This window comes from Chiroxiphia lanceolata, chromosome 7, assembly GCF_009829145.1.
Source record: "Chiroxiphia lanceolata isolate bChiLan1 chromosome 7, bChiLan1.pri, whole genome shotgun sequence".
Taxonomy (NCBI): Eukaryota; Metazoa; Chordata; class Aves; order Passeriformes; family Pipridae; genus Chiroxiphia; species Chiroxiphia lanceolata.
In genome coordinates this window covers 36,059,967-36,074,966 of record NC_045643.1, presented here as the reverse complement: position 1 = coordinate 36,074,966, position 15,000 = coordinate 36,059,967, and the positions used below count along the sequence as shown (strand labels likewise).

General features: G+C 39.0%; 1 protein-coding gene across 13 annotated transcripts in view; it reads left to right on the top strand.

Moving 5' to 3' along the window:
* Positions 1-15,000, top strand: part of GTDC1 (glycosyltransferase like domain containing 1) — a 179,272-nt gene that overhangs the window by 147,188 nt on the left and 17,084 nt on the right. For all 13 annotated transcript variants that reach the window (XM_032693233.1, XM_032693229.1, XM_032693222.1 and 10 more), the window contains one exon: positions 14,237-14,346. In XM_032693233.1, coding sequence (XP_032549124.1) covers positions 14,237-14,346 — 110 coding nt within the window. The remainder of the gene's footprint in view (positions 1-14,236; positions 14,347-15,000) is intronic.

Below are 15,000 nucleotides of genomic sequence, written 5' to 3'. Positions count from 1 at the left end.
ATCCATTATTCCCTCTCACTGTCCCCAGTGAGGCCACAGATGTTTGCCAAACCTATTTTTTGCTGTAATTGAGGTACACCAGCATGTTCCTCAGCTCCCTTTGCGTATGAGCATGACAGTGGATGTGTGAAGCTGCTAACCTGTTGCACCCCTGGCCACAGACATGTCATCCAGGTGGCATGTGTGTAATTTTATTATAAGATTGGTGGCTCTTTACTTTGCTCTTTCATGGAGAAGACCTGCAGTGCTGCTTTGAACTCAAGTCATTCACCTAAACCTTATGTTTTTTCTTTTTCCCTGTGTGCTCTGTATCATCTCAGCAGTTAAATGCTTGATAAGAGAAAGTTGTCAGAAATCAATTCTTCTTCCCCTAATTGCACGGGTGTGATAAAAAAAAATCACACGGGGAATCTGCAAGAATTTACACACACATGCAAACAAATAGCTGCTGTCAATTCACGTGGAAGATCTGATAAGGCTGTTATCTCTTGTCATACCTACCAGTGTGTGACAAGAGCGTGGGGAAGGACAGGGGGCAGGAGATATGGGAGCAGGAGGAACAGTGGTGGAAATCATGATGAGAAAATTCAGAAGAAAAAAAAAAGGCAAATCTAGATGGCAACAATTATCTGAAGATGTCTGGTGTAAGGGAAGGCGGTGTGTGCAGAGATAGTGCTGTACCCAGTTGTCTGGTTTTAATATAGGGTATCACAAAGAAATGAGTGTGTGGAGGAAAGGTGGTGGTGTTGTCACCATGTGCTATACCAGCATGTGGCTGCCCACTGTGAGGACCTGACCTTCTTCACTCTGGAGAGAGTCCTTGGGAAGGGATTTTTAATAGTATTTTGTCTTTATTTTATATATATAAAATATATTTTTAAATGATACATAATATATAATATTACATAATACATAATAAATAATATTTTATATATACATATATATAAAACACAAGTATTAAATAGTAACTTGTTCCTCTTTGTCTTGGCAGCACAATACAGAATTTGTGTAGTTACTGTTTGAATTCACAATTCACAACCATTGCATATAGAGACACTTGAGAATATACAGTGACTCATATTTTCCTCATGCTGTCAAATATTTTGGGCCAAAGCTTATCCCATCAAGTTGCAGCTGTGGCAGGACAACAGAAGAGGAAAGAATAGGTGGTCCACCTAGAAATCACTTTTGAGTACCCAGAAGTGCCATTAGGCTCAACAGGCATCCTCTACTTTGTGAACAGCCTGCAGAGAACAAGTAGATGTGGTGAATAGATTAGACAGACTGAAAAAATAGTCATAAAATGCAAGGGTTTATACAGCTTTAACTAGAAGGTACCAGGTAGGATAGAAAGCCCAAAGGATGTAAATTAACAATTTCAAAATGAGAACTTTTTAGCAGTGCCTAAGAAAATACTCCCAAAGAAAACAGTGGTCACCGGGGCTGAGATACAGATGACATGCAGTGAATGAACCTGTTTCATGAACGTGTATGTGGATACATTTGTGTAGAAGCTGACAACTGTCCTTCTTGAACACTTGAAAGTGGTCTAACTTCACCTTCATGCAAACCGGGGTTAAGTCTGAGGGCAGATACTAGTTTTTTAGAGTCACAGAATCGTTTAGGTTGGAAGAGACCTCTTGAGGATCATCGAATCCAACCTCCAACCCAGCGCTGCCAAGTTCACCACTAACTCATGTCCCCAAGTGCCACATCCACACGTCTTTTAAATCCCTCCAGGGACAGTGACTCAACCAAATAACAAATAAGAAAGTTAATGCAATAATCTGAGAAGTTCAGCTTTAGCTGGAAGGCCAATTTGGAAGTGTCTGTTCTTTGGTTGTTCATTCAGTGAAGTCTAACCTTGAAATGTCTTCCTGCAGCAGAGGGATTAGGGACATTGAACCTTTCCAGTGGAAGATGTGCTGTTCCTTGATCACTGTTTTTAAGAGCTTGTGGAAATGTTCAGCATGTAATGAAGGTGTGAAAGTTCTGCTAAGTTCTGAACTCCTCAGCATCAATTCTTTCTTACAGCACATTTCTTCGAAGGGCTGTAGACAGTTAATAGTCCAGAGGAGAAAACATCTCAAATGATGATAATGGCAAACAAAGATGATTTGTATTGCTTTTGCATTCTTGAGCTGTAAAGCCAGATATAAATTTGAGTATTTTGTTATGTTTATAGTATAGGCAGAGCCTAAAATAACTGTTCCAAGAGCAATAATTGGCCTTGTGAGCCTCTCTTCTGTTTCCTTCCTACCTGCTCTCTGATTGAGATGTGGGTAACTAGAGATTCAGAAGAACCATCCTGTAGCTACAAACTAAATTAAAACCTATCAGTTTTGCAAATTTTAAGGCAAACACTTAATCCTGTGATAGAATGGCAGGAATTAAGTGACATTCACCTGTGAGGGGCTGAGAGACCCGAGCCAAACAGAGAGTACCAAGATCTTCCCTCACAAACCTTATGGAACACAAAAATATTTGGACTACCTGCACTTGTGTACACTTTGCCTTTCTATAAAAACTTGAATCTGTTAGTATTTCTATGTGAGTAGTTGGGATCTTAACTTAGAAGTAGAGAAACTGAGGCAGGAAGTGAGTTCCCACAAGAGGAAATGGCCTCAAGTTGTGCCAGGGGAGGTTTAGATTGAATATTAGGGAAAATCTCTTCATGGAAAGGCTTGTCAAGCTCTGTCACAGGCTACCAGGGGCAATGGTGGAGTCACCATCCCTGGAGGAATTTAAAAGATGTGTAGATGTGGCCCTTTGGGGACATGGGTTAGTGGTGGCCTCGGCAGTGCTGGGGTAATGGTTGGACTTGATGATGGTTGAGGGCTTTCCTGACCTGAATTATTCTGTGATTCTCCGATCTTTTAGCTTTCCAATAAATTGCATGTTTGCCAGTCGTATCAAAAGATCCACAGAGGGCAGTGAAGGTGTTTGGGTTTGAGTGGTGTTTTTTCTCCTCTGGTTTCAATTGCCTGGGCTCCTGATTAATCGTCGAAGGAGTTTGCTCCGTTGGCATCGGCAGCGTGCGAAAGGAGAGAGGAACTATCTCAGAAACACAAAGAGCTGAAATATTTTGTGATCTCTTCCCACTCAGATGTATCCTTCAAGTCGCGTTCCCTCAGTCGAGGGAAATAATTTCGGTTACCCTGGTCACAGCAGAAAGCAGTCCTCTTTTTGAATGCCTTTTTTCATTAATGTAGATATGTTCCTGAGATGAGAGACGATGTTTCTTCTAATTACGGTTACATGTAGCTAATTTCCTTTTTTTAAAAGCTCAGTGTGAAAGGCAGTTTCCTTTAAAAAGGGGGGGGGGGAAGAAAAAAGTGATACAGCTGATGTTCCTGTTGCCTTAGCAACAGATTTATTTATTAGGGTCTGAAATGACATGAGTTAATATACCACATACCTGCTGATCGGCAAACTCTCCTATTTCAGCTCCAGTTGACAATTAAGTCCTGGACAGCTACAGCCAGGGGTTAATGTTACTCATTAGGAGAACTAGGTCATTACTGGGATATCAAGGCACTTAAGGCAGCATGGATAAAATACAAAATTCAACATCTCAAGGAGTGAGGGGTTTTATGTTAATTAACCTTATTTTCCTTTCATTAAAAAAAATCTTTCATATATGCATATGACAGTGGATCAATTAATTGGGAAAGGGAAAAAAAAAAAAGAAGTAAGCTGTAGTTTACTTTCCTCTCCTAGTTGTCTTCATTTCCTTTGGAAGGGTTTCATTATTTTATGGAAAATTCTTATGTCTATATGATGAGTAAAAAGGGTATTAAAATTAAGAAGGGAATCATCATGGAAATCAGCTTTACCACAAGGGAATGAGCAAATAAAAGCCTTGGAAATGAAAATAAATAAGCTTTGCTAATACCTCACCTAAGGAGCAGAATATAAGCCCATCAGAGCTTGGAGATATTTAGAGGTACTTCTTTGCTTCTTTATTAAGCAGTTACATAGTTATTTGACCTTCAGAAACTGAAACTTCAGAGAACTAATTCAAGTTGTTGGCAAATATTCTATTTACAGGAAGCTGATTGGTGGCTTAGCTGACAGTAACTCCTGTAGTTAGTATTTGGATTCTGATTTCCAGGAAAATTAAATATATTCTCTGAAAGTTTTATTAAGATATCTGAGTGGGAGTTTTAACTTGATAAGTCATGAGTGATTTAATAAAACTCTCCTGAAAGCCTTTATTTACTAACTTTTAGCAGACTTCATTCTGATACTGGAGAACTTAATAGGCTGAAAAAGAATCGCATTAAAATGAAACTTATTTTTTTACTCACTGTTTCCCCAAATACACTTGGTTTTTTCACTTGTACTAAGCACTCCACTTTCTTTTCTGTATTTAAGCTCTGTGGCCCAATTCTGCTTCTTATTGTGTTTAGACCAGTTTGGTGTAAAACCTTTCTCCAATTCCTGTCAAGACAAGGTTGAAGCAGCATCTTACCTGGGCTGCACTTAATGAGCCATTGTATCAGGTTGTAAGAGCACTGTTACCTGTAACAAAAGCGAAATTCATGCCCTGTGAGAGGTTTTTGACTCCATGGGATGGTTTTACCTATAATAAAAAAGTTAAATAATATCGAGATTCTACCTGAAATACCACACATGAAAACCTTCCTTCGGGGCCAGGTTGGGTTGGGTTTGGAGTAACCTCATCTAGTAGGGGGTGACACTGCCCATGGCAAGGGAGTTGGAATGAGATGAGCTTTAAGATCCTTTCCCACCCAAGCCATTCCATGATTCTGTGATGCTGTGAATCCCTCTCTGCTATCCAGCTGCTCACAGGGTAGCCACTTCAGTGCCATCCTCTGGAACCTGTTACAATAAATGCTTGAGCCATGATTGAGAAACTGATTTTTAGTTAATGTAAGACTACAACTGCATCACCTGGACATTTGAAGATCATTTAAGTTTGGAACAGATGCATCAGTTTGCCTTAACAGCTCCAGTAAGCTTGGCTCTCTGTTTTCCCATGGCGGGAAACTCATGGTGTCTTTTCTCTTTCTTGTACAGCTGTGAAACCCAAGTCTTAGAGCAGAAACACGTGAACTGGTGGGATTAAGGAGTTCTCTCAAGGCTCTTCCACCTATGGCTATCAAAGCAATCCTTTTCTACTCCATTCACCTAATCTGTTTTGGCCTTTCAAACCTCTTCCTTCTGTCTTTGCCAGACTCAGTTCCCTGGGCATCTCCTCATACACAGTCACGTGCAGCAAATTTGCATCTCAGTCTTCTCTAGTTCCTCAGCCTTTCTCTGTCTCCATCTTTTCACTCCCTGTCTCTGCAAGGGACCTTCAACAACACCCTGGTCCCTCTTTTCTCCTAAGGCCCCCTTGTCCAACTCACGTTGTCCTCTTGGTCTCTTACACTGGTTTCCCATTTTCCCCAATATGAACTGGCTTTGTGTTGTATCTTTTCCCCATCTCCTTTACTTCTTCACTCAGTTCCCTATTTCTTTGCCATGCTATTCTTTCATAGCTGGTCATATTAATCAGATCCCTTTGCTTTTTTTCTGATTCAAATCTAAGAGTTTTAATCAAACTAGAAAAGTTTATTGCTTGTATATTCCTTGTTTATTTCCTTATTTTCAGTGCATATGCACCAGTTCTTTAATCTGCAAAGTCCAGTCATTTTATTCTGAGTGCAGCAGATGAGTCATTGAAAGTGAAGACAGCATCTGTGTTCATAGTTCAGATATTAGATCCTGCCTGGGTTTTGGCAGCCTGACCTGCAGCAGTAGGACTGTCCTGCTCAACTTTAGCCTAAGGTGTGCCCAAGACATGGGCATTGTTCAGTGACCAGGCACAAAAAGACATTTTCCAAAGGCCTGGCTACGCTTTTAGGAAGATTTCCAACACATGCAACAAAAAGCATATCTTGGACTGAAAACCAAATACATCCAAATATTCAGTTCTTACTTGAAAACAAAAAGACGTTCAAATGCATAAAACAGAGACTTATTTAAAATCTAATACATCCAAGATATGCTTTGCAGTTTTACTAGGTAGTGTTGTGTTTTGGTTTTTTTCATCTTGTTCTTGGACGTTCTGGGAAACTTTGGGCAGAACTTTTCTAGAAGATTATAGTCCAAGATAAGCCTTAGTTTTGGGAAACATCATAAGCAAGGACAGAAGAGGTTTTGTAATACAAAGTCCCAGGCAAACTTAGCAGATGGTGCCACCAGCCCCCACTGTAATTCACAGCACCCTGGACCAAAGTATGGGAATAGCCTTCAGGAGACAAAAATCAAATATTTCCGAGCAAGTGATCTAATATTTCTCCTTATTTTCATCAGTAAATGGAGGGTTATGTTTCTTCCTTTAAAGTGCTTTTTAATTAGTTTCCTCTTCTTACAACACTGTTTGACTCTTGTCTCTTTCTCTTCTCTTCCCTGTTCTCCTTTTCTGCCTGTTTTCACCCTTTTTCCCCCCTCCCTTTGTCCTCTAATCACTGCTTTTTCTCGGCTGTTTGTGCAAAAGCTGACTCAATTCAATGAGTTGATTCCTCGTTCTGAAAGCAGTGAGATTTGGAGTTACTTTTATCTTGTTGAATAATGAGTTTCAAGCCTTGGTCTTGGTGCCAGAAAAGTTCCTGATTGGCAGCTGTTATAAGGATGAGTTATCTCAGGTACCTGAGCTAATTATTCTTGGGGTATTAATCAGTAAAGACCAGGACTTAGTGTTTGACCCAGGCAAGTGATGGAGCATTAAACAGTTGTAACTTGGTAACATGAATCCACCATGGAAATCAGAGAGGAGCCACTCGTAAGGTGGGATCACCATTCTCAGGCAAATCTGTAATAATGTAGTTTTTATGTAGTAATTTATATATAAATTTGTATTTATGTACAACTTCTTCTATTCTTTAAAGGAACCACTTGAGTACATGGTTATCTACTTATTATCCTATTCATAACCATTTATTGTTACCATTACATAACTTTTTTATAGTATTTTATAGTTGAATTACAGTTGGGTATGTTGTATGTGGTTATCAGGGCTGTCAGAGTCGCTCAGGTATTTTATCTCATCCCAACAACAGGAAACCTTTGGAACACTAAAGGTAGTTACTTTAATTTTTTTTTAAATAAACTGTTTGGGGTTAGTCCCTAGCAGTTACTGGGTTTTGTTACAGATTCAAATAAAATGGGTTTTTGTCTGAACCCTCTACTTTGGAGCAGCCAGGCTGTCCGAGTTGGAGTAAAAGAAATGAAAGGCATCATTGATTTTTACACCAACATAACTGAGACCAAACACCAGTCTTTGTCTTCAAAGGTTAATCTCCCTTTAGGAAATAAGCAGGAGGCTCCATGACTGATGCTGATCCAGAGGTTTCTTTGGTTAGAGAACGTGCAATATTTTATTTTGAGTTTTTCCTTCATGAGTTGTGAGGGGAGAAGAAGAATCTAAACAATAAACTCCCAAGGTTCTTTTTTTTTCCCCCTTTTTTATGAATCTCTTGTAGATAACACGAGATAGGAGAAAATGCTTTTCCAGCGTAAAGCAAAAGGCCACCCATTTTTCTCAGGCCTGTGATTTGAACAAATCAGAGGGTAAAATACACACTCCTCACTGTAAATACGTCGTGGGCTCTAATAGAAAATAAAACACTGTCTTTGCCAGTACTGTTTGGCTGCTTTTTGCCTCCCCAGTGCCATTTTTTAATTCCTGGCTTGCAGAGGTGTTCTGCAAGCACAGGCAAGGATTAGGACCTTTTTTGCTTGTAGGACCTCCAGTTGCCAGCTGAAATTTATTCTGTAGGGTCCTTTTTTTCACACAAAAGCATTTTCTTCTACTTGACTCCATTTTCTGTGAACTGAGGGGGTATTAGATATTGTGGTAACTTTTGATGCTGATGATGCCAGACAATGTTTAGAGGCACAATTACAGCAAAGACATTTTGTAAAGCAGATCAGCTGAAAAATAAAATTCACTGGACTTAACTACATATTTACCTCTGCCTCATCTTGGAAATGTAAAAAGAGGGGAAAATACTGTGATAAATTGAATAAATGAAAAGCAATTAACTTTTTCTTCATGTCTGCATTTCACAGTTATTTCTTTTTCCACTGTTTCTTTTCTAATAGCTCTTTCCTGGCAGTAATATTTTCTCTTTTGCAGTTATCATGAGCATTGTTGCCACAAATTTGGTATTAAAATTTTAATTTTTTTCTGTCACTTTTTTTCCTCCCCTAATCTTAACATAGAAAATTTATATTAAAGTCATTTGATTTAGGAAAGTATTCTGTGAAAATAATTACTAGAATGTATTTCATTTGATGTATATGAATAGGCTTGTAACAGGAGTCCTCTTACTTTGAGAAGAGTATTATTCTCCTAAAGTATTTACTGATTCTGATTCTCACCATATGAAAACTCCTCTAAGACCATATCTTGCAGATGGGGAAACCTGGGCAGAGCTGTCTCATGGGAAATCAGTGTCAGGAAAAGACCAGAAATCTGCAATTCTCTGGTTTGAAGGCCAGGTTTATTTTTTTGTGACTACACTTCTCCTTTCTAACGTTGTTGGATTACAATAAACCTATATTCAGATTTTTCTGAGCTCAAGATTAAATGTGAAATATCAAAGTGTAATACAGCAAGTAGTATCATGCAATTTAAAAATCCCTGATATTGTTCTTTAGGTTGGGTTTGGCCTGAAGTGGAGCCTTGTTTTCAGTTCTGTAGGGTGTGCATGCAAAGACTGCACCATTTATTGATGTGCTGCTGTTGGCTTCTTGAGAATGCCCTGGAAGATACAGGGAACAGGAGACTGATGTCATATGACCCCTCTTATCAGCCTGTGGCCTTCTCATCACCCTTCCCACGGCCGTACCAGGTCAGGCCAAACAGGAAAGAACCTCAAGTTCCTGCTGTTATCACCCCAACCAAGAATGTTCCTGGGGTAAAGGCACCTTCCAGCTCCTAGCAGAGACTGTCCTTGCCTTTCTTCACCTTCTTTCTTTCACATATTTGAACTCTGACAAGGGTTTTTGCAGATTTTCTGCCTGTTGCTCCACAATGCTTTTACTCTCCATCCTCTCTGTGCTGTGATTCCCTGTTCCTGCCACCACGTGCCTTTGCTCTCTTTATTCTCTTCCTCTTGGTTCTCCTCTTCTGCTTCCTATTTTATATCTTTACTGGTTTTTTCTGACCTTTTCTCTAGCACTGTCAAATACTTTCTACAGCTTCTCCCTATCTCCAAGTCTGCTTTTTCTGTATTCTTTCATTTTCCCCATCCTGTGCCTTTTCCTTTTTCTCTTCTGTTTACCCTGGATTTATCCTTTTCCTCCCTGGTTTGGATATGCCATAATTTTTTAGTTTTCACCAGGAATATTTATTTTTTTTATGATTTTGTTTCTCTTCTAGTGGTTCTCCTCCCCTTTACATTGCTTTGCCCACGTCCTCTGCCCTGTTGCTGCCAAATTCACACATCACTATTTCACTTTCCTGAAAGTAAAGGACCAGTATCATTATGTCAATGTCTGTGTCTTTGAAACATCATTTCCTTAATTTTTAGTTATTGATTCTGTGCTCATGGGCTTCCTCAGCCCCCCATCCCTGTCCCTCACACCTTCCCTGTGCTCCACTGCAGCCATGCCTTTCCCTGGTTGATGTCCCCTGTCCCCTTCTCTTCTCCCTGGAGGTCTCTTGGCTCTTGTCTTTGATCTCCACAACTGCTGCCCAGCCTCCTCAATAATGAGTGATACTTCAGTGGCCTATTTTACCAGCTATTTTCTAGTAATCATTGTAGGCAGGCAGAAATCAATCTTTTAGCTCTTGCTGCGTGTCGTAAAAAAATTTAAAAAATTAAAAAATTCAAATGCTACTTCAACTTCTGAAGATTTTATGCCATTCCCCACCTTTGCTCATCTGACATTCAGGTGATTTTGTGAAATGGGGAGGCAGAAGGAGATGCACCCAGTGTGAATTGCTTGGATTTAAGGCACTGTACAATGTGAAATACTACTGCGTGCCCTCACAATTTGGGATTCTCTCCTGCTGAAAATCTCCCGTGCTAAATGTCCTAAGAAGATTAAGATCAACCCTTTTAATATTGCTTTTAGCTGAGCTTATTTGTAACCCTTTCAGAATATGTAGCACCTTAATGGCTGGACTCGATGGTCTTAAAGGTCTTTTCCAACCTAAATCATTCTGTGATTCTAAGAGATGTCACGACAGGGCTGTTGCTTTCACAAGCATTACATACTATATGTAGTACATAGTATTTCCTCAAGTATTAACACTTTCTTCCCTAGTTTTGCACTTTTATGTTACTGATTAAATACATTAACCCCAGGTTTTAATATTTTTTTTAATATAGTGCATTTATTTTACCCTTTGAGCAAGTCTTTTCCACAACTCTTCTGCTTCCTAATTGCATTGCTTAGATGTGCCTTCTTCCAAATCCTAAATAACTATGATTATCACCATGTAGGATAAGTTTACATATACTTAAAAAATTAAACTAAAATCAGAGAAGACCATATGGGTCTCTTACTGAATTCAGGAGATGAATATGCATTGAATAATGTAAAGGGCCAAATTCTGTTAATTTTTTATATATATTTTTAATGTTTTTCGCCATCACTGGGTATCTTACATCCCCGGGGAATAACTCCAGTGTAGCTGGTCTCCATGTACTCTCCTTCCAGTCACGTCAGTGGGTAAGGCTCGAGGGCTCAGGCTGAATTCCCAAAATCCCTGAAGAGCAGAAGGGTGTTTTGGAGCCTGTTACCATTGATTGTATAGGGGAGCATCATCCTAGTGCTATGAAGTTGCTTTTTCAAATCATTTGAGGCTGAAAAGAGGGATGTCAAGTCATCAATTAATCCTGACAGCATCCTTCTGTGGTGAAGAAATAATATTGTCACACCCATATTATGAACAGAGAATCGAAGGCAGAGATAATGGAGGCTCAGCACTGGTGCTGCTGCTCCCACCACCTTCACATTCCCCATTCAAGGACACTCTTCAAAGTTTTCAGATTACAAAGGAAAGTCACTAAATCAAGCTGAACCCTGGACCTTGTCCCTCTGCCCAGATCACTAAACTTCAGCCAGTTCTTAAGACAGAGTTCAGATCTCTCTTAAAATTGGTGTTGGACTCAAAAATAGAAAATCCTGGGTAAAAGAAATGTAATGTGCAGTATCTGAACAAGGAGATGGAGTGTTTCCAAGGCAGGGCTCTCAATTCTGAATGTAGGTATGGTGTCTGTGTCTGTTTTGGGGCATTTACAGCTGGAGTTTGGTCATTCTGGTGTTTGCATGTTCTTACAATGAAATTTAGAGCATCTTCATCCCATGCCCAGTTCTTATTTTTCATTTATCAGATGCATATCAAATCAAGTGAAAATACAAAAGCATTTCAAATACCTCAACTGAACAACAAAGCCAGACCCTGGAGTCACATTAGCTTGATTTTTTTCCCTAAACATAGTATATTAAAAAAAAAAATCTTTGCATTTTAGTACCAGGCTTTTATACTGTTTTGCAGTTCTTCTTCGGGAAATGGAGTATATATAATTAATACTGTTTAATAAAGCTCAAAAATGCAACAGATGCAGCCAAAAGTGCACATCATTTTGAGCAGATCTTTACAGAACAGACATTCCATATTGTGTTCATCTTTTTCCACGATCACTGCTATGGCAATCTGGTGTGTTTAGCAGTTGTTGCTGAGTAAGGCAGACTGGATTGTATATGATTTTCTCCATGTCAGCCAAGAAACAGAGCTCTCTTCTTTTTGATGCAGCAAAGAGGTGGTCTTGTACTATTTATTACTTTCTACCAGGAGCAGCTAATACCTGTAGTGACCTGCAAGAATAATAATACACTGCTATCTGTAGGTGCAAGGACTAGAAGCTTTCTGTAGGTCTTTACTGAAAATAAATGGGTTATGGGGTGGAGAAGTCACAGGAAATAATAAATCAAATCAGATGAGCTCCCAAATAGAAAAACTATAAGATTCACGAAATATATAACTAAAATCTGTGAGTATCACCTAAAAGTGAAATATTTTAAACAAGGGTATGGAAGGAGGTTCACCTACAGCAGGAAACCCATAAGAGAGGCAGAGGAAACGTTTCCCCTTTCAGCATTCCTTCTGGGTGCCAAATTTTCCTTCTGTTCTTCCCCACCTATTAAACAAAGCTGCAACTTCCAATTCCTATCAGTTTTCCTAAATATGTGCAGCTTATGTGGCTTCGCCGAGCTGTAAGGCTCCGTGTTCTCCTGCCAGCTCCTTGACAATGTGGCTCCAACAGCATCCTCCACTTTTGGCTGCCTCTGGGACCCCTGGTCTCTTCTGGAAAGCGAGAGGGAAAGCATATCCTTTGCTGGAAGGACTTTTTGTGACTGTGAAGCTGATAGCGGGGCTGTGAAGAGCTTGGAAAGATCTCTGTCGGCATCGTGGCTGTGGAGTCTGCCGGCTCAGGGATGCGTCGGTCCATCGGGATGAGCGGATCTGGGGTGGGCTCACAGCATCACATATAAAGCACCCAAAAAACCTGTCCTTGGGAAACTGAGGCTGAAGGGAAACTTTGTGATGAATTTCACTGACTCCCAGCATCAAGGCTGTTTTCCTTGCAAGCATTTACAATAGGGATGTTCCGTTCCAGCCAAATCCAAATCCTGAATTGCGATCCCGTGTCCCACGAGCTGGGCATTTGGAGGGAACTGAATGCTGGCAGCATGTTTCTGCACAGAAGTTACCTACCAGAAACAGGTGGCTCTTTTAAGAGTGAGGATGCTGTAAACTAATAGACAAAGATCTAGGATCTTTACAACTGGGAGAAACCCACTTTCCAAGCCAGTGCTCATATCCACTTCAGTTACTGGAACCGCTGTGAAAACTCCTGGTTCACAGATGTGAAACAAATTATGGAGCTTATGCAGTTGCATTCCTCCTTATTATTGGGAACAAAACAAACCTGGGGGATGGAGGACTTCTTAAAGTGATTATTGTCTGGCTTTATTTTAAGAAAATGCTACTAATTCTGAAAGCTCCCCAATTCCTGAAGGTTTCTCAGCCTAGGGAAGTCACATTAATTATAAGATTAATTTATTTTAGTTCCCTAAACCAAAAATATTGACTGAATGAGAAATTAAGACGTGTAGAGCTGCAGATGTCATTCGGCTTCAGATTTCCTGAATGATATAATTATTAATCTTTCATATAGCAGAGTCACAGACCTACAGATTCATTCTGCAAAATTACTCTGTGAAGAAAGACACCGGGACAGCTGAACTATAGATTTGCCCTTAATACAGGAAGGAAAAAGGTGCAATTTTCTAAATAATAAATAAAACCAAAATATTTTAAAGGCATATGGTGCACATCTGTCTGAAATACAATAATTTAAAGCAGAGTAATTAAATGGAAGATATAATATTCACCTTAGAGTGAGGAAATTATCTCATTTCTTTTTTAATATAAATTGTGGAATTTGGAAATTTAGATCATTTGTGATACCTTTTGAACCTCTCATTTTGTGCTAGTAAAGGAGATAGATTAGAAAATTGGGGAGTTAATTTATTTTTACGTAAACCTGAATTGTGTTTCATGTTATTGAGTGTCATATCCATACAAACCCTTAGTATTATCTTCGGCTGACATTATAAATAAGTACAGGTTTCTTATATTCTGTTTTAACTTCTAGTTAACTTCTTAAAAGTCTAAAAGTAGAAAATGCCTTGTGGTAGTTTATTCCTTTCTTTACCTAAAGCACTGAATGGATTGAAAGTTTTTCATGAATATAGCATGGATTCCTAAAATTCCAGTTTGGGAAATCCTGTGCATTTAGGGAAAGTTTTCAATTGACCTGTTTCTCCTGAAAAAAAGGATGAACTGTAGTGGAAGTCATATACATATTTTTGACAGGCAAAAAAATTAGTTTTCTTCCTACCCAATTTTTTAAAATGCTTTTACCTTCAGTTGAGTGAGATGTTACTCGGTCCTTCTCACTTGGTAATTTGAAGAGTGAAGGAATCAGTTTAAGATAGGGAAGAGAGAAGAATCTGATGCAATTGTGATCCTGTGTTGAGGAAGATGTTCAACCATGCAGTGTAAGCAAAGAAAAGAGGGAAATTACACTGAGGACATTTAGTCCCCAAAAGTACAATTTAAAAGAAATATTGTTCTGATAAAAAAAAAACCAAAACAATTCCACAAGTAAACGATACTGAGATAAGTTGTGTTTGTTTTAAGGGAACATGACAAAGACCCTGAAACTTTTTTTAAAGTCTTGATGAAGCTGAAAGAGGAAGATCTGCCTTTCCATGTGTCCGTCCTCGGAGAGACTTTCAGTGAAATTCCAGGTACCTTTCCATTTTTCCTTTCCAATAAAGTTAACATAAAATAGATGCTTCCGTAAGTAGCTTTCATGTATGTATTTTCTTATCTTAGTGGAAAGAATGTGTTTAAAATCTTCCTACTTGTAAAACTAAATACTATTGATACGTTGTAAAATTACAATTATTAAACATGGTAAGCATTTTTTATTTTACTTGTCAGACCAAAACTTTACTTATGACTTTCGGTTCAGTAACACTTCTATATTTATTTACATAGAGTGATAGGTGTGAGTGATTGGATGGTTCAGATAGGAAACAAAATCTTTCAGGTCAAGGCCACTCATCTGAAATACAGACTGCGATTTTAGCAGGTGAAAACACTTAGTTCTCTTTCAGACGTGAGGTTAAGGGCTGCTGTGGAGAGCTTCTGGTTTGTATCTGGCATGAAAGTGGTCATTAATCTTTAATATTTTTATACCACTCTTTTGCACACTCCTTCCGTTTCTTGGCTTCTGAGAACCACTACTCTGTGAACAGTTTCACCTATCTGCAAAATAAATAGATTATATTCAGGCACACACAGCTTTGTGCCTGAGATATTGTGGCAATAAAGAGAATAATCAAATCCTGTACTGGGTGCATTTGTAATAAATTAAACCTTTAAAAAAGGTACATTAA